We start from the raw sequence: 25,767 nt of genomic DNA on the forward strand, positions 1-25,767 counted from the left end.
AACTTATTGCCATACTTAAGAGAAACACTGATAAGTATCGTCCTATCTCACTCATCAACTGCCTTTGTAAGACCTTTAATTTAATGATAGCTCGTCGGCTTGAGCATCATTTCGAAAGCAAAAAATTATTTAATAATAGCACTTTGGGCTTCCGACGTGGACTTTCTTGTCAAGACAATCTTAGTAGGTTTATTGTAGACACAGAAACGGCTTTTATACACAAGGAATACGTTTTGTGCGCTTACGGAGACATTAGTAACGCTTATAACAATGTGGCAATTGAACCTCTTATAACCTCATTAGCTGAATTTGATGTCGATCCGTTCATATTTAGATATATTAGAGAATTTTTAAAAGAAAGAGTTTTGATATATAGGCTTGGGGATGGTACAGAAATAACTAGAATAAGCAGACAAGGTTTAGCTCAAGGTGACCCAATGTCACCTATTTTATTCAATATAGTGACAATTAAATTGTGCAACTCACTCGTTAAGACAGTTAAGGTCTCCCAATATGCCGACGACTTCGCTTTATACTGTATTAATCAAAATATTAATTTTTGTGCTAGTATCATTCAATCAAGTCTTAACACTTTTATGACAATGTTACAGGAAATTGGATTAGAAATATCTCTCTCAAAGACTAAAGTATGCATCTTTACTAGAAAATATAAAGTGCCTTTTATTAGTTTACGAATAAATAACACTGAAATTGAGTTTACAAATTGTACAAAGTTCTTAGGTGTTTGGGTGGACAGCCGCCTGAACTGGACCCGCCATGTTTTAGAAACTGCCCAAAAAATGTGTTGCATATGTTAATATCCTTAGTTGCATAAGTAGTTCAAAGTGGGGTGTCCATCCAACTCACTTAAGAAGATTATATTTGTGTCTGGTACGATCCCGACTAGATTATGGATGCATTAATTACGGTAACGCCAACTCTAGGCTTCTCCAGAGGTTGGACGTAATTCAAAACCAATGTCTTCGCCTTTGTGGAAGTTTTATTCGGGACACGCCAATTTTTGCCATGGAAAGCGAACTTTGTATTCCACCCCTATATCTGAGACGATCATATTTAAGTGACAAATATTTTCTGAAACTTTCTTGCAGATCATCTGACCAATTGAAAAATCAATTGGAAACATTAGACAACGATTTAAATTCGGGTCCTAGATATTGGCGCAAAGACCAAATTCCACTTCTGCTTGAGAGTTTCAGAAAGTTTTCCAACTTGGCTATGTCACAATTTGAGATTTTGCCCCAATTTTTGCTTTCATTTGATGTTAAATCATTCCCCTGGGATAATATCATATTACATAGAATTAACACTATTAATGAATCGAAAGCTAAACTACCCATTAACGATCTTAAGAAACGTACCGAAGATATGATAGATGTTCAGTTCTCGGACTATATTAAAATTTACACTGATGGATCCAAAACAAGAGACGGCTCAGGTTGCGCGTTTTACGAGGAAGCTACAGATTTTGGGGCAAAATTTCTTATTGAAAATCCAAGTATACCTGTAATGGGAGTTGAACTGGCTGCAATTAATGAAGCAGTACATTACATAGAGTCGACACCATACCATAAAATAGTTATTTTTACAGACTCAAGAAGCAGTTTACAACATTTGTTAGGATGTGCTAAGGGCGGTAGTGTCGGTAGAAACGAAGCTTACCTTATTATTAAATGTATCCATAAATTGATACGTAACGGGGTTGAAGTTCGTCTACAATGGATTCCTTCACATGTGGGTGTCAGGGGTAACGAGTTTGTGGACTCTCTTGCATCCAAAGCTCTACAGACCGGCATACCTCTCGACATCGTACCGCACTACATTGATCATCTCCCAAAAATTAAAAATTACAATTTTATGAAATTTAAATCTTATTTTAATGAATGCTCCCAGGACAAAGGCATCTGGTACAGGACCATTGTGGACGAACCTCCACGCGAGCCTTGGTTTTACTCAAGAGTTCTCAATAGAAATGATTTAGTTATTTGCTTCCGAACCCGTACTTACCACATGCCACTTAACAAGTTTAATTTTATTATGAAAAAAAGAGACGATCCAAATTGGACACGATGTGAGAGAGAAGAGGACCTCCTACATTTAGTTCTCGAGTGTAAAATCAATGAAAAAGCTAGGTTGGATTTCTTAAAGGAATCTCGATGTTCTACTGGCGACTTTCTCTTCTTTCTCCATCAAATATTAAGTTCAGGGTTCACTGCTGAATTTAGTGACAGATTTATTAGTTATATTATAGAGTCATTGAACCTTAGATCTGAATACTATAAAAATGCTCGTTAATTAGTAAACTGTTAGAGTAATACCTTTGTCAACGTTCTTATATTTTTAAGCCGCCTTAATCATTAGATGTATGGCTTATAAAATAAATAAGATTAAAAAAAAAAAAAAAAAAAAAAAATCTCGTGTTTCTAAACCCCTACGAAACTGCTTTAAGATTTTTGTTTTGTATTCGTCTGAGAATACGTCGTTGTCTATTTTGTGTAGAAGTGATAGCGATAGAAAAAATCGAACGAGTTATCTTGCATTACCTAAAGTACGTACGAACTACGGCAAAAAAATGTTTACCTACGAAGGCGCACAGCTGTATAATAAACTACCCACAGATATAAAAAATATTACTTCTATCAATTCATTCAAATCGAAGCTAAGTGAATATGTTACTTTTAATCCACATTTCTTTGGTTACTTTTATTTTTAAGTTTATTGCATGTACGGCTATATTTTATTGTGATTATTTTAAGAACGACTACAATGTTATGCTAAATAAAGGCTTTCTTTAAACCTAAACACCATTTCTCTATAATTTTTTTTATTTTGAAGTTATACTTCTTTTGGCGCGTTAGGGAAAAATGATGGGAGTAAATTTAACATATTTCATTACATTAATAAACATTAATAAATAAATGACAATATAATGATAATATTGATGTCTATAACAGCTACAGGGTCAGCTAAATATAAATTGCATGGAATGCGTTCAAACTGTAAAAAAAAAATATTTTCGATAAGTCAAACTTTTTACAAAGAACCGTAAACTTTTAGTTACTAGTAATGTTTGCTAGACACTCTGCGCCCTCCGGATTCGGCCTCTCAAAAATAACGGAAAGCACAAAGCTAATGCACCGGAGCACTGAAGGCACTCAGACAATACTTCACAGGTGGATAACCCTCACTCAACCTGTAAAAATCGTTTCAAGGTCCAATTTTCACCCTTCTACCTTGTTCGGCGTTTTGACAGTTCCCTTTTGTTTAAATTCAAAAATGGAATGTTTTAGAAGCCTCTTCAAAAACTTCAGACGCAGACTAAAAGATTGTACAGTGTCGGTTACCACAACTTTTTTTTAATTTTGTTGAAAATGTATACCACAAAAAAAATTACCAAATCAGTCTTTGGGGGGCCGATTCCGACTACCTTCTCTTTGTCAGCAAAAGTAAGCTTTCAAAAATAATAGTACATAAACGTATTAAATTTTTGTAGGAATCCTCGAAAATGCATTTCGTTTACAAGCATAGACAATGTGTGGGTAATATGTGTAAAAAAGTCAATAATTACTGTTGACATAATCACGAAATAAGAAAATCAAAGATAAAAAGGGGGGCGGGGCTATAGTGCTTACGTAATACTTGAACGGCCCCTTTTCACTAAAACCAAAGAAAGACACGAATGACTGACTAAAAAAACTACTTTTATACACAGCGGTTTTCGCATCGGCGGTCGCTCTGAAATCAGTCGTAAAGCAGTCATTTTATGATTTGGCATTCTGATAAACAATAAACTACAAGCTCCACACTTTTCGTGAGTTACAGAATCGCAGGGCTGGAGTCTGGAGTGACCGGTTATATATACCAGGCGTCAACCGAAATCTTTAATTAGCGTCTGTGCACTTCAACCCCACGGCCCAATCTCTACTCCAAAGGGAACAAAATTAAATCAAATTTTGTAATTACAGTCAAAACCGTTTACTACAACATCGTTTAGAACAACATACCAGTTATATTGACCAAAATTAAAGGTTCCGGCTGAATTCTTTTGTATAAGGTACTTCATAACAACGTCATCGGCTGTTACGACTATCGGTTTTTACGACCAAATATGAGTAGTCCCTTCTATGTCGTTATAACAGATTTTGACTGTAATTCCAAACCCCACGACTCCCAAGCCAAATCATCATCAAAAAGATATTTCAGACTACAGGACATTTTAAGTCAATTGAATTTTTATTTAATACGAATATTCTCGATTTCTAGACAAAGTGTAACAAGTCGCAACATAACTATGTTGCTATAATCAAACGCTTTAATCATTCAACTGTCACCCACGTAAGGCTTCCGAGGGCAAATAATGGCTGTATTATGGGAAGATTCCGTCCAATTATTAGTTCATTAGCGCTGCGGTAATAGGTTTTCGTGTTGATGTCTTTTAAAACCGCGTAATGTGAATAAATTTATATTCAATTTACATATTGTAATGTACAAATTGCTCAAAGAAATTATTGGCAATGACTAGAACATTTAACATCAACCAGCATCGACAAAATTTGACAGCCATAATAATAATAAATAATTTAGTTGCAAGAAAGTGGTACATTCAGATCGATCAATTCTAAAATCCGCACAATAAATATAAAAATAGGCATGCAAACGTTATATAACTTTCATTAAGTCATATAATAAGAACATCAATACTATGTCATAATATAAAGTTAAGCCATTTATAATTATTGTCAAACTTATGGTCTAAATACTAGCCCATTAAAGCCACTTTCCTTTAAAAAAATTATTCACCTACCCCTTGAAATCATTACACAGCGGTGATCTATAACTTCTTTTGTTTATGTTACAGGAGGCAAACGGACAGGAGGCTCACCTGATGTTAAGTGATACCGCCATGGACACTCCCAATGTCAGACAATTAAGAATTGGTACGCTCTTTTCTTGAAGGACCCTAAGTCGAATTGGTTCGGAAATACTTCAGTGGGCAGCTGGTTCCACATAGTGCGCAGAAATAGCCTTAAGAAACGCTCCGTTGTGGAACGACGGACGTCAAGGTGATAAAATAGTTTGATAGTAGACGTTTGTCATATCTGTGTAATATTACATCTGTGTATAATATGCATGAGGACCCAAATCTATAAACTACTAGCTGACTTGGCAATAAGTGTTTTTGGCCATATCAGCCAAAAAAATTCTATCTACCAATTTTGGTACTACTTATACTGCTAAAAGATGGGTATCAAAAAACACGCTCAAAAAAAATTGGGGTGCATCATGTTTTACAGAAAATAACCTAACAGGTCGAAGTCAAGGTTGTGATACACTACTTAATGGAAGCCCCAAGATGGGTAAATAGACAGAGTTAGACAGGTCAAGTGATGGAGGGATCATATGATGCTGTGTGGACTAGACTAGTTGGCCAGAATAGAAATTATTATGAACTAGAAATGGCCTACGTGTCCCAGGACACACAGCAAACACACACACACAAATATATTGTATTGTGTTACCGCACCACCCATATCATATAAAAAATTACGACCTCCTGGATATATACGAAAAAACCAACGGTTAAGCACTTCTCAGGAGATCAGATAAAAATAAAAGAGGATTTTACATATAGACAAACTTTCGGGCCTTTTTAAAAACCACTGTTTTATTCGTTCCTTCCTCATAACCGGTCGGATGCGAAACTTTCCAATGAGATTAGCATCTCAATGACAATGGACTTTGGATCTAGCAATTATAATATAAACGATAACGATTGATTAACTCAACCCACTACACTTCTTAGCATGATTTCATAAAGATTTCATTTCCATAAAAAGATGGTATGTTTAAAGGTGCTATGTATATTATGTGCAAGTATGTAACAAGGTTTCATTAATCATTATTTTATTAATCTATATTAATATAAAGGTAATTAAGGTAATTTTAGACAGGAATTTTAAAAAAAGTGCGTGCGTACAAAGTTCACATATCAGAAGTGAAACATCTAAATTGGCAAACTAATTTTAAAATCTAAAACTTTGTTGCTCAAGCAGGGTTAAATCCTATGACCTCAGTAGGGTCGCACGAAGCTCACTTATGATGTAAATAATGTTTAAATTTAAGGCATAATTAAGGCCTGACGACAAAGGGAGGTTGTGATTCAGGAGGCTTAGAGCGAACTAAGAAACCGGTATGTCAAAATCCAAAACGTCTAAACATTATCCTAATCTTATCCCGCCCCTGTTAGTAAAATAAATGTGCAACAATATAGATAGAAAAATCAGGCGCTCAAACGCCCGGCAGGTGATTTAGAATCGCCAAACCACTAATAAACAAACAAACTGTACAAACATTACCTGTCCACATATCCCTAACATTCGTACTGACGTGAGACTGATCTAAAATTATCGTGATTCATGTGCACTTTTTATTTGTCATCTATCCTTTTTTGACGTGACAACGTCTTATAATTTGATGGAGCCGGCTGCACGCACGAAAAAACATGACTCATGCGGCGTTACCTCGCTCTGAGGCGTTCCATTTCAGGCTTGAAGTGCAAGCGAGAGCGCGGAACGAGCGACAAAGAGGGACAATCGGCTCAATTCAATTGTAATTTCCATTTACCTCCTTGTCTATATCCATACAAAATATCTGTCAAACAAATAAAATTTGAATTTTCTTTTGAAAAATGCAACCATTCCATCAGTATTTTCTTATGACGTTGTCACGTTCAACTATCGTCAGTAAACCGACTTTACAGACAACCGATTTTTTTTTAGTTTAGCTCTGTCTTAATAACTATATGTATTATGTATTTTTGCACTTCTTGCTTACCTTATCTAAATGAATACATTTTTTTTTCACAGTTTAATTATGTTAATACAACGAAGTGTTAATAGATTAATAAACGTTTTAAATAGAACAATATACCAAGTAAAACGCTCACACTACGCGGAAACATCCTTATTCATCTGCGGTTGGGAAAATAGGCAATCACGCGACAACTAAATGGAATAATAATCGCAAATCGAATTCTAAACGCTTGCGGTTTAAGCTAAATTTAATTAATAATGTACTTTTTGCATTGAAAATTTCTTAAACTCATAAATTAGAAAAAAAACACATTTTTGAAAACGTATTCTGTAAGTTGTGAATGATACTTTTATATGTAAGACCCTTATTAATAAATTTGGTTATATTAAAATTAGTAAAAGAAGTGTTAGTCTAGTGACTTCAGCGTTAGACTGACCAGTGGTTCAAGGCCGGGGTCTCGACCTCGAGTGGCTCGGAACCGCAGCCCTGCGATTCAGTAACTCACACACAACAATAAACTACAAGCTCACACACTGAAAATGTGGGAGCTTGTAGTTTATTGTTTATCAGAATGCCAAATCATAAAATGACTGCTTCACGACTGATTTGAGAGCGACCGCCGATGCGAAAACCGCTGTGTGAGTTCGAAAAGTGAGTTACAGAATCGCAGGGCAGGTCTTGATTGAGCTCTCTATGTCGGATATAAGCCCGGGTCGCTTGGGTAGAATGCCTAGCGAACCCCGAGGGCCTTAAGGGCGTATGTGCGGGCTCAGGTGTTTTTAGTGGGTGGGGTCTCGCTACCCCTCTGAATAGCAGAGGGATATGACCCAGCCCCACAGTCCCCGCGTCAAGCTCCACATCCTTGACCAGCGTAAGCGCATTTTCACCTCATTTAATAGTAGGTTCGATTCCCGGCCATGCACCAATGGACATCGTGGGAAAACCGGCATGTCTCTAATCTAAAAATTGCCGAAATGTATCAAATAGAAGGCTAATCAATTATGAAATAAAACTGATAAAAAATGAATTCAATCTGAGGCCATCCCTTTAGGTTTGTAGCGCCACTGAATTATTATTATTAAATAACTATGGCTAACTCGGTGAAGAGACTTTAAAAAAACAGTCATAAATTAAAACTAATAGACAATATTTTACTTGCATTAGCCGAGTACATAAGCAAACAAACAAATCTTACAATTACATTCACGTGTTTCGTGTAACTCGTAAGTCAATAAGAATTATTTTTCTTTTCTTCAAGGACTTTTAGTCATCAGAAATACGTTAAAGAATACGAGGGTACGTATTTAGCATATATTCGTCATAATGAGGGTAGGACCTCGACGTCCGTCGTTCCACAAGCGTTTTTAAGTTTTTGCCGCGCACCACCACTATGTGAACCAGCTGGCCACTGAAGTATTTCCGAACCAATTCGACTTAGGGTCCTTCAAGAAAAGAGCGTACCAATTTTAAAAAAAGCCGGCAACGCACTCGCGAGCCCTCTGGCATTGAGTGTCCATGGGCGGCGGTATCACTTAACATCAGGTGAGCATCGTGCTCGTTTGCTCCTATTCTATAAATAAAATCAGTTGTCTTCTCTCGTTAATTTATTAATAAAGTCATTATTATTAAATCCAGATAGCTAGACATAGCTTCGAATAGTGCAGTTTGCCCGATAAGCGGCAATCTGCAATCACCCTAAGCGTCGGCTGATAAGCTATCAGCGTTATCATGAGGAAGGGCACTCAGGGCGACGGTTTGTCTACATTTTCACATTGGCTAGACTGGTCTATATAAAAAATAAACGGCTGGAACTGAAAATATATAGTCTGATCACCAAAAATACTATTTACTATATACTTTTCCACACTAATCTTCCAAGACTTCTTTACTTACACTCATTGATATACAAAAAACCCAAGATGCACACTCAACGTCAAAAAAACGTCTTCAAAAAATGAGCGCAACATTCTAAATTGTCTTCAAATAGTCTCGCGTCTAAGAAGTGGAGTCGATGTTATTTATTTGTGTTTTTCTTTATAAATAAATTTATGTACTTTTGAACTTTTTGTTAATTTTTACGAGATTTCATTTATTTATTTATTTCGTAATCCTACAGCTAAAATATATATATATAACAAACAATTACAATAAAAATATAGCCAGAGATAGAATACATATATATATTTACCTAAAAAATGATATATTAATATTTATTTGCAAAAGGGAACGAAAAATAAAAATTATTCAATACATTTAACTAAGAGATACCTAATTTGGCTGTGTTGTGTGACGGTGTAACAGTGAGGGTAAGTACGTGAAGGTGTGTATGTGGAGTATGCTCATCATTTTTTCGTGGCCCATTCTCCGTCGGGTTTTACAAGACTATTTATTTTATTACACATTAACTTTGCAGCTGCCTATTTCAAACTGTCGTAAGTATTCTAAATTATTAGTTTCACAGTGAAATAGATTCCCATAAACGTTATTCACCAAAAAAACTTATATGACCCATAAATAAACGTTTATAAAGAGTCAAGTACAATACAATACTCGTAGATAAATGCTAAACCGGTTTTGATGCGACCGAAAGCCTGTTCAAGCGGTTGAGGAATTTTGAATGTTCGTCTCAAAAGTCCTGTGATTGTTTGTTTTTATTATTTAGTTTGTATGCGACTGACGCACGAATTTTGTATCTTAGGGTAATAATAGACAACATATACCCTTATATGTTAAAAACTTATTTTGACAAGCATTATATGTATGGCTCATTGGTCTATTGGTTAGTATCCCTGACTGCGAATCCATTGGTCTCGGGTTTCTATCCCCGGCTGAGACAAACATCGATGTGATGAGCATTTGGTGTTGTGCTTAGGTCTTGGGTGTGTGTAACTAATTTATTTAATCATGTATTTATATGTCTATCTATCTATAATATGTATGTATATCCGTTGTCTAGTACCCATAACACAAGCTTCACCAGCTTAGCATGGGACTAGGTCAATTGGTGTGAATTGTCCAAACATATTATTATATTATAATCATATTATTATATATTATATGTTCTAGTCTTCACACGATGTTTCCTTTACCAAATGACCAAAATTAACACATAAAATCTGGAGTATCACAGGTTTGAGAGGTGTATGAATAAAATATTTAATCAAGGTAATTTGATGAGCAGTGTTGGCCTAGTGGCTTCAGCGTGCGACTCTCATCCCTGAGGTCGTAGGTTCGAGTCCCAGCTGTGCACCTATGGACTTTATTTCTATGTGCGCATTTAACATTCGCTCGAACGGTGAACGAAAACATCGTGAGGAAACCGACATGTCTTAGACCCAAAAAGTCGGCGTGTGTCAGGCACAGCAATCACCTACTGACCTATTAGATTGAAAAAATGGAAACAGATTCCAAAATCTGAGGCCCAGACCTAAACAGGTTGTAGCGATTGATTAATTTAGTTTTATTTTTATATTTGACGGCACTTGTTATTACGAGGTTCAACGATACGATCAGGCAAGGACGTCCTTTCTTATAAACGATCTAAAACGGATATGCAAGCCAAATATTTGTTAATATAACACGAGATTTTTTAATCACCCGCTAAAATGATTTGTTTAAAGAACTTTATTATCGTTAACAAATATTCTACATGAGAACTTTAATTGCCATCGGCAAGTTTTAATTTTTAATTCTGACCTTAAATGTCGGCAATGCCTCTTGATTTATTAAATCCCGTAACATTTATAATACTAATCAATTATACAATTGCACACCTACTTAGTTTTTTCATTTCATAATTTATGTACGCAGTCGGCTTTTTATATAGCATAATAATATTATATACAGTGTATACTCGTTGTAACGTCGTTCGTTATAAAGAAAACCTCTCTATAACGAAACAATTGCTGGATCCGTTGTAATTCGTTATAAAGAGTTTACACTGTATATTGCCAATGTATATACTGAATTCATTTTAGTAATTCATTAACTCCTTGGAAAATATTTGACCCAGGACTCGATTTTATAGAATGAACTGAGAGGCAAGACTTTATTATATATTATATACCTAAACTTAAAAATCACATAAAAATAAATCAATCAAACAACCTTTTTTATGTCTGAACCTCAGTTTGAGTCTGTTTCATGATCATTTGTTAATCTAGTAGGCAAGTTGGTGATCAGCCTTCTGTGCCTGACGCACGCCTTCGACTTTTTGGGTCTAAGGAAAGCTTGTTTCCTCACGACTCTTTCACCGTTCGAGCGAATGTTAGATGCGCACATAGAAAAAATGTCCATTGGTGTACAGCCGAGGATCGAACCTACGACCTCAGAGATGAGAGTCGCACGCTGAAGCCACTAGGCCAACACTGCTCTAAATTATATATATACCTATGTCCAAAAAATATTAAAAGCGGGTGCGTAACGCCCTTTATAGGCTTTTAACTAAACCTAACTACGATTCACTTGTGTTTACTGAGAACCTAATAATATAGTGTTTATGGCCAAAAAAATTATTGCAATCCCTTAAATATATTCTCAAAAGTTACATCATATAAGAATTTCATACATTTACAGTCAATCTCATGTAATTACTGCAAGTCATGAATCTCATCACGTCGCGGAAAATAATTAACCACTTATCTCTATCCATATAAAATCCTAGGAATATGATGACGATATGTTGATGCAATATATGTGCAATTCTAACATATCTATTCCCCAGAGCTGGTGCTTTCCTTAACGAATAAATATCGCAATACAGCGAGGAAATGCTGCCAGCGTTAAAGGTACACTGCCACAGGGACCAAACTTTTTAAATTTGTACATATCTTATATATGTTATATCTAGGATTGGAGACTCGAAATCATAATACAATTGGAATAGCTCTTGTTAAATTTCGCAAATATCTGAACAAAAATAAAATATCACCGCGCCGTGTAAAAAAATAGCTACTTCATAGAGATCAAACTATTTCATCACTTTCCCAGAAGTTACAGATCACCGTCTTCATTAAAAGAGATATAGATTTTTAAAAGGACAGAGTCCGGAATTCGGAAGTCCATTGGTTCTGTTCTTCAGCCCAGACATGCAACGCCATTTAAGCTATCGCAGAATATGCTTAAAAGCAGTAGTAAGAATATCCATAGCGCTAAAACCTGCACGGGCACACACCTCACATGTATATCACAACACACCCGAATTTGGTATTACATGTATATAAAAATTTGTATTTTTTTTTTTTCGAATGTTTGAACCTTTTTGTATGTATTATGTATTCCATCTTCGGCTATATCTTTAGTATAATTGTTTTCTGATATATATGTCACCGTAAAATTGTAAACACCGTTAAATTGTAATCTATCTCGCGAGATTGTAAACTGTCGAAAGATTGTGAACCTCAACGAACTGCTTACCTAACTCTATGGACATATACTATAAAGCCGACCAATCAGGGACAACCTTCGGACAGTTGACAATTTTAAGATTGTAATTTGACGGTTTCACTTCGATAGATTACAGTCTACCGAATAATAATACGTTAAATTGTAAGCAGTACGCTGAGGTTCACAATCTTTCGACAGTTTATAATCTCGCGAGATAGATTACAATCTAACGGTATTTACAATTTTACGTTAACATATATAATTTACGTAAGCTGTCACTCTCTTTAATCGGCAGCTCCTGTCTGAACGTCGTGGTCAGCAAGAAATCGTCTGGAGTGGACTATCTGCCTCCACTGGTTTCGGTCCAGCGCGTCTCTTTCACACACACACACAGTTTTGAAGACGATGAGTCTTTCACTTGATCGGTCCATCTGGTTGGTGAACGGCCACGTGATCTTTTGCCTTGTGTTACCAACCACGATCAGTTTCTCCAAGTTCTCATCGCCTCTGCGCATGTTATATCTTATATGTCCTAGGTAATGAATTAGACAATGATATCTTTTGGTGTAACATAGCATTATGAGTCACATGATATATTATTACCTAATTACTTTAGCCGCGCTTGTCAACCATTAAAACATTGAATGCATTTTTTATAAAACAAATCGACACAATTATCTTCCATTGTTTCCGTGCTACCATTTTAACATATGACTCACAATGTTAATATAATGTACGTGTCGCACGACACCCGCTAAAATGATTTGTTTAAAGAACTTTATTATCGTTAACAAATATTCTACATGAGAACTTTAATTGCCATCGGCAAGTTTTAATTTTTAATTCTGACCTTAAATGTCGGCAATGCCTCTTGATTTATTAAATCCCGTAACATTTATAATACTAATCAATTATACAATTGCACACCTACTTAGTTTTTTCATTTCATAATTTATGTACGCAGTCGGCTTTTTATATAGCATAATAATATTATATACAGTGTATACTCGTTGTAACGTCGTTCGTTATAAAGAAAACCTCTCTATAACGAAACAATTGCTGGATCCGTTGTAATTCGTTATAAAGAGTTTACACTGTATATTGCCAATGTATATACTGAATTCATTTTAGTAATTCATTAACTCCTTGGAAAATATTTGACCCAGGACTCGATTTTATAGAATGAACTGAGAGGCAAGACTTTATTATATATTATATACCTAAACTTAAAAATCACATAAAAATAAATCAATCAAACAACCTTTTTTATGTCTGAACCTCAGTTTGAGTCTGTTTCATGATCATTTGTTAATCTAGTAGGCAAGTTGGTGATCAGCCTTCTGTGCCTGACGCACGCCTTCGACTTTTTGGGTCTAAGGAAAGCTTGTTTCCTCACGACTCTTTCACCGTTCGAGCGAATGTTAGATGCGCACATAGAAAAAATGTCCATTGGTGTACAGCCGAGGATCGAACCTACGACCTCAGAGATGAGAGTCGCACGCTGAAGCCACTAGGCCAACACTGCTCTAAATTATATATATACCTATGTCCAAAAAATATTAAAAGCGGGTGCGTAACGCCCTTTATAGGCTTTTAACTAAACCTAACTACGATTCACTTGTGTTTACTGAGAACCTAATAATATAGTGTTTATGGCCAAAAAAATTATTGCAATCCCTTAAATATATTCTCAAAAGTTACATCATATAAGAATTTCATACATTTACAGTCAATCTCATGTAATTACTGCAAGTCATGAATCTCATCACGTCGCGGAAAATAATTAACCACTTATCTCTATCCATATAAAATCCTAGGAATATGATGACGATATGTTGATGCAATATATGTGCAATTCTAACATATCTATTCCCCAGAGCTGGTGCTTTCCTTAACGAATAAATATCGCAATACAGCGAGGAAATGCTGCCAGCGTTAAAGGTACACTGCCACAGGGACCAAACTTTTTAAATTTGTACATATCTTATATATGTTATATCTAGGATTGGAGACTCGAAATCATAATACAATTGGAATAGCTCTTGTTAAATTTCGCAAATATCTGAACAAAAATAAAATATCACCGCGCCGTGTAAAAAAATAGCTACTTCATAGAGATCAAACTATTTCATCACTTTCCCAGAAGTTACAGATCACCGTCTTCATTAAAAGAGATATAGATTTTTAAAAGGACAGAGTCCGGAATTCGGAAGTCCATTGGTTCTGTTCTTCAGCCCAGACATGCAACGCCATTTAAGCTATCGCAGAATATGCTTAAAAGCAGTAGTAAGAATATCCATAGCGCTAAAACCTGCACGGGCACACACCTCACATGTATATCACAACACACCCGAATTTGGTATTACATGTATATAAAAATTTGTATTTTTTTTTTTTCGAATGTTTGAACCTTTTTGTATGTATTATGTATTCCATCTTCGGCTATATCTTTAGTATAATTGTTTTCTGATATATATGTCACCGTAAAATTGTAAACACCGTTAAATTGTAATCTATCTCGCGAGATTGTAAACTGTCGAAAGATTGTGAACCTCAACGAACTGCTTACCTAACTCTATGGACATATACTATAAAGCCGACCAATCAGGGACAACCTTCGGACAGTTGACAATTTTAAGATTGTAATTTGACGGTTTCACTTCGATAGATTACAGTCTACCGAATAATAATACGTTAAATTGTAAGCAGTACGCTGAGGTTCACAATCTTTCGACAGTTTATAATCTCGCGAGATAGATTACAATCTAACGGTATTTACAATTTTACGTTAACATATATAATTTACGTAAGCTGTCACTCTCTTTAATCGGCAGCTCCTGTCTGAACGTCGTGGTCAGCAAGAAATCGTCTGGAGTGGACTATCTGCCTCCACTGGTTTCGGTCCAGCGCGTCTCTTTCACACACACACACAGTTTTGAAGACGATGAGTCTTTCACTTGATCGGTCCATCTGGTTGGTGAACGGCCACGTGATCTTTTGCCTTGTGTTACCAACCACGATCAGTTTCTCCAAGTTCTCATCGCCTCTGCGCATGTTATATCTTATATGTCCTAGGTAATGAATTAGACAATGATATCTTTTGGTGTAACATAGCATTATGAGTCACATGATATATTATTACCTAATTACTTTAGCCGCGCTTGTCAACCATTAAAACATTGAATGCATTTTTTATAAAACAAATCGACACAATTATCTTCCATTGTTTCCGTGCTACCATTTTAACATATGACTCACAATGTTAATATAATGTACGTGTCGCACGACATATTATATAACATTACTTTATGTCCGCGACATCGGTCAAAGTATATCCAAATAGTAAATCAAACATTTCCTTTGATTTTTGATTCCATAATAGCGATTTTTGTAAAGATCTACTTTTTTATTATTTATTTACACTTCGTTGTAAGAAATACAGGATAAATAAATATTCCTACAATTAATATAGGAATTATATAAGAAGTGCAAAATTACATCGAATATAAAAAAATCTCGTGTCACGGTGTTTGTAATTAAACACCTCCGAAATGGCAGGACGGACTTTCGCAAAATTTTGTGTGCATATCGGTTAGGTCTGCGAATGTTGACAATTTTCTTTGTTTTTACAAAAATACATACAACCCTTAATTTTCACCCCTCTACGTTCAAACCTTATTTTTTATTTGTTAATTAAAAACTTATGACTTGAACTCTGAGGTATATATATATAGAGAAAAATTCAGTGAAAAACCTAAAAAGTTTTCATTCCGGAAAACAGAACAGTCTCTGGGGTAGCATAGCAAAATGTTCCATGTTGGTATGTACTAAAAAGGTAGGCTAAGTAAAATCACATTAAGGAGAAACGAAGTTCGCAGGGGCATCAGTAAGATATACAATCACTTAGACATATAGAATGGAACAAAAAAAACCAACTCAAACATAAAAAGGACAATAAAAAATATATAAATTAATAGATAACGTTTAAATAAATATAAAAACAGATATATTTCGTTCTAAATCTCTAACCATACAAACATCATTAAAAAATCTATTTTAAAACTATCACAAATATACCATTACTAATTGAAATGTGTTCACGTTTGTCATAATTATTAACAATCAATTTTATACGAAACAAATATAGAACAGTGAATTAGTTAATTTTCTAGTCTAGGAAAATAATACGTAACCTCTGAAGGTTATTTCGGTTGCTATGCGGAGATGTGAGAGTCACGATTTTTAACGTTAATTTAACCCAAGAAATCTTATTATTCTCAAATTTCAGCAAATTCGAATAATTACCAGACAAAATTAATTTATTAATTTTCCTTGGACAAAGAATTAGTCTAGCAATTCAAAGAGGGAACGCTGCCAGTATCTTCGGAACCTTGCCTGAAGGGACTCTTTTTAATAATATATTTTAGTTATTATATTATATTTTTTAAGGTTTTTAGTTTTAGATTCAAAGAATTTTATTTTTACGTTGCTTAATTAATGTAATACTTGAAAATTAATTTTTGGATATCTATATAACGAAATTCCGCTATCATTAATACCCAACTTTTTAAATTAATTTTAGTATTTAATTGTATTGTTATTGTACAATATGTTAAGTATATATGCATATAGTGTTCTACTATATGTAAGCAATTGGCTGTGCTAACAATTAATCTGGAATACCAAAAACAATCAGACTACTAGAGTTTTTAAAAATCAACTTAATTTATTACTTTTGGAAAAAAAATGTTATTCTATTAATGATTATTTGCGTGAAACATTATAATTAATATTAATTTGATAACGTAATAATATATTTTAATAATGTTATATTTTATCAATACAAATAATATAAGAATGTATCACTGCAAATATATGACTCATAATGTATGTAACTTCTATGTAAAATTCTTTTAAGAGAAATTTGCACGCCTGTGTGGCAGAATATGCTTACTTTAGATTTCTGTACTACTTGTTAAAAAACAATATTATTATTATTATTATACCAGTCTTAGGCTACGCAGAACCCCTAAATTAATTTAATAAATCTTATAATTAAACATATTTCTGCAATATTCGAATTACTACCACACAAAATGAATTTACTTAATAAGGAAATGCCGCTAGAATTAATGCTCTATCGTTGGGACCCAAGTTTTTACATAAATTTTAGTGTCTAATTACATAACAGTAATGTTGAGTATATAAGCATTAGTAATATAATAGTTAATAGCTATGTAGAAGCGCTAACTTAATTAAAATTTTATGAAAATGAAAAATTATTTTAAAAAATATTCCCAACTATATACGGACACTGAAATATCTAGAAATAGGGTTGGATCGTAAATAGTTGTATGTTTTTTCCGTATTACTATTCACTTTAAATTTAAATTAACTTGACAAATATTCTATTTTATTAAGGAATAGGTATTAAGAACAAAAAAAATAATTTTATTATGTAAATGAATTCTCCTAATTTTTTTCACCATTATATTATAAACTTGGCATGTTAAGTATATCCGTGGTCTCTGCCTACACCTTCGGGAAAAAACCGTGATGATATAAATAAATAAATATTCAGTAAGTTACATCAATTATTAAGACAGTATTTTTACACTTATTAACGTCAAATCACAAACAAGAACTGTCAAATCACAAGCCACAGATAAATAAAAACAACTTACCCTATCATGAAACTTCGTAGAGTCGTACTTCCTCTCGCTGCAAAGGTTATATATCTTGTAGTGATCCTTGTGCATCTGCTCCAGAAACCTGTACACCTCATCAATGTGATTCCGGTACACGCCCTCCAACTTTTCCGCTGGGAAACCCATGGCTATCAGCCTGTCTGTTATATCTGATTGTGCATATAGGAAACAAATTGTCCACATATAAATAAAGGGTTTACATACAAAAAAAACATACAATATATAAACTCTTGGAGTGGTGGGAACTGTATTTGAGCCTTCCAGTTTATTGTGAAGAAATATGTGTGCGTCTACAATGGTTGTGTAGGTGTGAACTGTTTTTACGCCACGATGCGCAAGTCAAAAGTCAAATATCATTTATTCATATAGGTAACACAATGTACACTCATGAACGTCAAAAAATAAATATACATTAAATGCTTCTAATTTTACATTGACTGCCAGTTCTCAAATCAAGGGCGTAGAACGGAAGAGAAGAACTGGCAATAAACTCTCCGCCACTCTTTTTAACCGTCAAGTTTTTAGTTTTACGTTTGTAAGGAGCCGCAACCATTACACCATGTGCCACATGACATAAGTAATTAATAATAATAACATAAATTAAAAACAAAGACTTGTCCTCTATCAGCAGGAGGCATGGTGAAATAGGAGCACGCACTTACATTCTCGTGGGAACAACACGCAAATACATAGTCGAAATAACTAACATCACCGCATACACGAATTCAAGTACGACCACTCATCAAGTGACAGCTGTATCTCGGTATCAGCGGTAAAGCGCGTGCGGGGCAATTTTAGGCAACAATAAAGAAGACGGCCTAAAAATTGACAAACACCTGGGATTCAATAATATCCAAATTAAACTCTCAAGATAAACAATCCGCGAAAATAGAGGACACCGTGAGCAATTTCTGCCAAAACCCTCCATCTTTTAGTCGATCCCAACTCCGGGGAAATAAATACAGATAATGCAACTTTTTCTACCGCTGTGATACTTTTTTGACATCCAACACCTTTTACCGTGACCACGCACGCTGTAAAGCACGCGAAACGTCGGTGAAATTTGAAATTATGTTAAATAATTGTAAATTTATAATAATGCATAACTTTAATCCGGCTAAAAAGTTTTTTCTTTAATTTTTTTTACTTTTTTTTACTATGTAGGTTAAGAAAATTGTAAATACTGTATATTTGTGTACTAAATTATTGTTTATAATCATTTACAGTATACTATATAAAATTTATCTCTCAGCTCTGCCAACTTTCTTGCTCACCTCTCTGTCCGACAGTGTGTCGCATTTTATAATTCAATACGTTCAAATTACATCGTTAAGCTGTCATATTTACAATATAATAATTATACAATTGCACAGTATTTCAAGGTTTCGTAATGAGTATAACTCATTGATAACTTGTATTAATCTCGTTCGCCTCGCTCTTCACAAAAATTCACAACTCTAGGACAACTAGAACAGTCTATAGCAGTAATAAGTATTTTATGTTAGTACTTTTTTTAGCTATTATACTGGGTGGCGCAAAAGTACTGGCACTAAAGATTTTTTTTTTATATTTTTTTATATGACAGTGCCACGCAATTGGGCATTTCCAGACGGACCCTGCAGGAAAGACTTTAGATGTTCCCGTCCGTGAATTATTCCGTAAGAACATTGACACGATTATTCCACGTTCTTGGGGAGTAAAACGGTCCATATTTATTTTCAGTGTATTTTACATATGTTCACTACACAATTTTCAACAACAGAATGACAGGAAATGTCATATAAAAAAAATAAACAAATTTTCTTTAGTGCCAGTACTTTTGCGCCACCCATTACATAGAGATCAGATTGAGGCCTCCCTAATAAGTCAAAGACGTGTGTATTATTATTATATGAAGGACCAAATGAGGCTTAATTATTATTATTCTATAGCCTATGTTCAAGGATGTATATTTACATATAAGTGTGATAGAATTATCTGCGTAATTCGCCAATGTGTCGGGTTTTAGCTAACTATGACACTAATATATGAAGATGTTGATATTTTGAAGCGGGAAGACTGACTATTAAGTTTTTTTTTTAAATCATAAGTAGGTACTCATTGTCCTTTGTTGAGGGTTTAATTTAATTTTCTTTCTTTTGATTGTTAATGTTTATAATTTAATAATACTTATGTTTTTAGTTTCATATATTTTGTTTTGTTTTATAATATGGATATGTAGCTGTAAGATTACTTATAAATATTTTTTTCAAATCAGTTCAGTAGTTTTCAGCCTACTAGCAAACAAACAGTCAATCATTCCTCTGTAATTTTAGTGTAGACTACTGTACACGGAGGGGCGTTTCATGGACTTTAAACTTACAATTGTCTATTAAAATATTTATAAGGCTTAATCTTTTCGCCTAGACACATTAAAAGAAACCTATTAAAATTTAAAATAAAAATGCATTCTTAATTAATACGAGGATTATAATTAAGTTTTTCCAACCAAGACCTCGTCACGATTAAAAGGAAAAACAGATATAAATTCACACATTATAAGAATAACCTCGTAACCATAGCAACACTGTATCTATAATCCGCGTTTTATAATACTGCCGCGTACAAACGCTTGCAAGTTTTGCAAAGTTTTTGTGCATTGGTATTTTATATTCAAATCACGTAAATAACGTCTTTATTGCTTTATAGTGAAATCTATTTTAAAAACCGCAAACTATAAATTTACTTTAACATAGGCAAACAATTTTTTTATAATGAAACCGACTTCAAATAAATATCAAAAGAAAAAAAATAACAATATAATTGACTGCCATTATTATACATGTAATAAAATTATATTAAATTAAATATGTATTCATTACAATTAATATTATATCCACAAATGGCATGAAAATAAATTGACGAATATAATTGGAGTTAAATGGCCTTCACGTAGAAATTTAAAAAAAAAAGTATCGCAGACTCACATATATGTCCCATGCCCAAACAAACTTACCTACCAACCAAAATTAAACATTAATCTAAAGACTTGCAGTTTTAAATTACATTAACTGTATAATTATTAATTTCAGTTTCCGATCAGTCACCGTCTGATTCATTTAACATTTGACCCAATTTTTCACAACAATCTTCACTATAAGTTAACACAGCTGTACAGTAATCCTTCCTATAACCCGGACCGCGTTACAGGAAATCGCGTTGTATGAGTATTCTCATAAAACCGTTTCTTTATACAAAAACTAGGAACAAAAATTTAATAAAATTAAATTTCGTTTAATTTTCTAACAGAATTGACTTAACAAATCATTATAAATGTCACACTACATAAATATAACTTGAGAATATGCGCGTAATATGGGAGACGAATAACGTGTTATAGGGGTACCGCGTTATAGGGTGGATAACTGTACTTAAATTCTGTACTAATATTTAAGACGAATTGAAAAATCCATTTCAAAGTTAATATATCTTTATTATTTCTATCGTATCGTTGCACTTGAATACAATTTCCTTGTAAACAAAAACTATATATATAAAAGAGAGGCGGAGAGTTTTTTGCCATGCTCGTCCGCTCTACTGCCCAAACTAGTAACTCAAGTTAATGTCAATAGAACCTTCCATTTTGAGTTTCACCTACGCCACAACCAGGGGAACTGCTTGCCGTTAAAGAATTACTACTTGAACTTGAAAAGCAAAGATGGAAGCTTCCCATTGAAAGCTACAATCACATGACACTGCAATGAGTCACTCGCGGAAGGCATTTGTAAATTAATAATAACGCTATTATATGTTTCTACATAAAAATTTAGCATATAAATTCTTAATTTGTTATAATTACTTATTAAATAATTTATATTTTTTGCATAAATTATACACGTGCGAAGCGAAATCTGATAACAAAAAATGTGATGGCAGATCTTCAATTTCATCTTAATTTTGTTTACAGTTACTCAATGGTTTCTGGGCGGCTTATCAGTATTGAGACTGGACACAGCGGAATATAGTACATATACAAATATCTATTCAAAATTCTAAAACAATTCTAGTCAAAATCATTTATTTATATAGGTGTTACCTGTACACGTCTAATGAACGTCAAAAAAAGTAAATATACATATATATTTAGTTCTCAAATCAAGGGCGTAGAACGGAAAAGAAGAACTGGCAATAAACTCTCCGCCATTCTTTATAATCGTTTGTTATACACAACGTTTGTAAGGAGAAGCAACCATTCATTTTCCACATGAAATCATAAGTAATTACTAATAATAAAATAAATTAAAAACAAAGATTAGTCCTCTATCAACAGGAGGAATGGAGAAATAGGAGCACGCACTTACATTCTCGAGGGAACAACACGCAAATACATAGTCGAAATAACTAACATCACCGCATACACGAATTCAAGTCCGACCACTCACCACGAGTAGCACCATTTCACGAGTATGACCGTCAGCGATCGGCCCCCTCGCCATATTTTAGGGAGAGAGACAACCCGCATGGACGCCGCCACAAGCAATGACATTTTATTAATTTAGAAGATTAGGAAATGTCTTAACATATACAACCATAACAGTCGGGGACATTAGAAATTCATTTAAGAAAAAAAAAATAATACCGACTTTCTAACACACGACCACACGCTTCTACTGTGCTAACTGCTAACATTGCTACATAGCTCATATAAGACCAATATAAAATTACATAATCTCGTGAATTTGTTCCTTTAAATTGTATTTTAATATAATACCTTTAAAAGTTAAATGTAATGTAAATCAGGAGACGCCGAAACAGCACAGTTGGCAACTTGGCAAGGGACGAAAAGTGCATTAATTTTAGATGTTTAAATTTGGTTAAAATATTAAAATGTATTCGTGCCAAAGTATGCGAGAAACATAAGGTCTCATGAGAGATAATCCCACATAGTTGCACTTTTCATTTTACTTTTAAATTATTCGGGAACTTTGATCTAATGTGAAGAGAAGCGCTTCGAAACCTACTGGTTCTGTCAAAATTCCGCCTGTCAAAAACTAATTAAATTTGACGTAGTGTCCCAAAGCATAGTTAATAAGGTTTGGCCTCATTTTAAAATTACACTGGAGTTACGACGGACATATTTCACCAATTTGGATAAAATCAGATCTAATCATATAATAATTTTAATATTACCAGTTTAATTATATTTAAGACTAGTAGACTCGGCCAAGCGTTGCTGTGGCCAAGATTTTTGTTATATTGCATAGCAGTAAACTACTCAAGAGAAAAGGCAGGAGAACACCAATCCACCATGCTTTTTTGGTGGTTATGCCATTAAATTGTAGCTTATGTAAAACGTTGGTAATTATTTTGATAAGGATCAATACCTAGGTACGAATAAAGAGCCTTTTCTAGCGGTGGTATTTTAATAAAAAAAAATTAATAAAAGAACGCTTATTGTGACGTAACTATCTACTACTAAATGTTCTATCATTAATAGTTTTCGCAGCGCAGACGATTGAAGGAAGTTTTTTGTTTATTTTTTCACACCTTGGGTTAGAGATTATTCAAGTTTTAGTAAGCATCCCTATTTTTTTTAAAAATGAAACAGCCTATGTCACTCGGGAATAGTGTAGCTTGCCAACGGTGAAAGAATTTTCAAACAAATGAAAAATCAAACCTTAAAATATTAGTATAGAAAACTCTCTTGCCTACCATCCACCTACAATGCATCGCCCTCCGCCATTTAATACCCAAAAGCGCTAATAACTCCGAACGTGGCAACACTGATGGCAAAATACCGTGTTCACAAACAATAAAGAAAGAAAAACTATGACTAAATTAAATTCATAAAAATTTAAATTCACATACACATTTAATTAATATATATAAACCAGTTCTAAATGTCTACCATAAATCTAAAGTTATGTCTAATCTAATATAGACATGGCTGGATATTTATTTTCCTAAATATATAAGTTATAGTATCGCAGATGTAGATAATGATATCTTCTATAAAACTATCACTGCTCTATTGTCAATAGTTTCCGCAGCGCGTATAGGGCTTATAATTGTTTTTTTTTATTCTATAGCCTGTTCATCAGGAAAAATGTAGGTAGGTAAAAAAAATATCAAACAATAAAATCTTAGTGTCTACACTAGTGATATATCTACTATGTACTAAGGCGCATCCCGTAATATATTAAAGGAAACGTTTTTTTTTATAAAAAGGGGGGCAAACGGTCATGAGGCTCATCTGAAGTGATACCGCCCATGAAACCCTCAATGCCAGTAAGCTCGCGAGTGAGTTGCCGGCCTTTTAATTCATACACTTTTTTTTTCAGTTTTTCAGCGCAGATTTGCCCCCCACAATACGAAGGGCAGCCTGTGCGTCCACCACCGAATGTTGGACGCCCAGAGGGGTTATTTTAGTTCTGAAGGTGATTTCTATTACCAACTAATTTATAACCATGATTTCAATTAAACTGAGATAAGCCTCAATTCGTTGATTGTATGATTCTTAAGGCTTCTTACACACTAGTTAAAAATGATCATTTATCAGCTATATCATATTTAATATAAACCAGTTCAACATTTAAAAAGTCAAGCCAATTTGGCTGATGTTTATTTATGGAAAATTTGTTTTAGGTAGTATTTTAAAATTGTATTTTAAGGAGTCTCTCCTTATATAGACACATTAAACCATATGTATTAAAAACTTGTTTTTTTTTTGGTGTATATGACGGTGTGAGTAGGATAAGACAAAAGACAATTGACGGAAAAAGAGATATACAATAAAATCGTGAAAAATATTTCTTTTAATAATCAAGTCATTCAACGAACTAAATCTTCGTCATTTGATAAAAACTTAATACTAGAAATTAAAAAGAAAAACGTGGAAAACCATTTCTAATTAATCTTTAAAAAATCACCGTACGCACAAATTGTATCAAAACTTCACGTATTCTCTCTCATACATATAGTCTAAATTACAATATAATTCTAATTTTTTTCATCATCTATATATATAAAAGAAAGTGGTGTTTGTTACAACACTTATAACTCGAGATCGGCTGGACCGATGTTAGTTATGTCTTTTTTGGTGGATTTTTCTCCACTCCGAATAGCAGAATAAGTAATAAAATATCGGATAAGTTATCGAATAACAATAAATAAATAAATTAACTTTACGAATGCACACGGCATGTGGTGACATTTGTTGACAAAACTACGCATCATTTTACGTCGAATTCGTGTCACTTCAAGAAATTCCGAACTTGAGGTAAATGAGGAGATGCATAACCAGGCTTTAATCTTGATCGAAAACATGTGTTACCTCATCAAAAAATGTTGTAAAGCAGAAAGTGCTTTAACATGCAGTATCGCAATATTGGCGATAGAGAGAAGAGGCCTAATGTGTAAAACTGCCATTCTTCTTTTGCAATGGCAAGCAATAAAACATTTCTCTATTTGCAAAAAAAGTTATCACCTTAATGAAATCCTAAAATAAGTTTAACTAAAGTAACAACGATATTATTATTAAGGCGGAACGAAGTTAGCCGGGTCAGCTAGTTATATATATAATTCAACTGTACGTGTGTATGGCACTGAACACCTCTTAAACGGCTGGACCGATTTTGATGAAATTTTTTGTGTGTGTTCAAGGGGATCTGGGAATGGTTTAGATTCACAAATCAGCCCGCCAGATGGCGCTGCAGTCGGTACTTTCATACTTTGCTTTACTAATCGCTTGAAATATCATGCAGGACAACGTCTGTCGGGTCCACAAGTTATATATATAATTCTACTATACGTGTGTATGGCACTGAACACCTCTTAAACGGCTGGACCGATTTAAATGATTTTT

At 34.0% G+C, this 25,767-nt stretch overlaps 1 protein-coding gene across 3 annotated transcripts in view; it reads right to left on the minus strand.

Moving 5' to 3' along the window:
- The window catches only part of LOC125060601 (phosphatidylinositol 3,4,5-trisphosphate 3-phosphatase and dual-specificity protein phosphatase PTEN), a 57,798-nt gene that overhangs the window by 21,025 nt on the left and 11,006 nt on the right, over positions 1-25,767 (minus strand). For all 3 annotated transcript variants that reach the window (XM_047665545.1, XM_047665546.1, XM_047665544.1), the window contains exon 2: positions 17,901-18,073. In XM_047665545.1, coding sequence (XP_047521501.1) covers positions 17,901-18,073 — 173 coding nt within the window. The remainder of the gene's footprint in view (positions 1-17,900; positions 18,074-25,767) is intronic.

Source organism: Pieris napi, chromosome 22, assembly GCF_905475465.1.
Source record: "Pieris napi chromosome 22, ilPieNapi1.2, whole genome shotgun sequence".
Classification (NCBI taxonomy): domain Eukaryota; kingdom Metazoa; phylum Arthropoda; class Insecta; order Lepidoptera; family Pieridae; genus Pieris; species Pieris napi.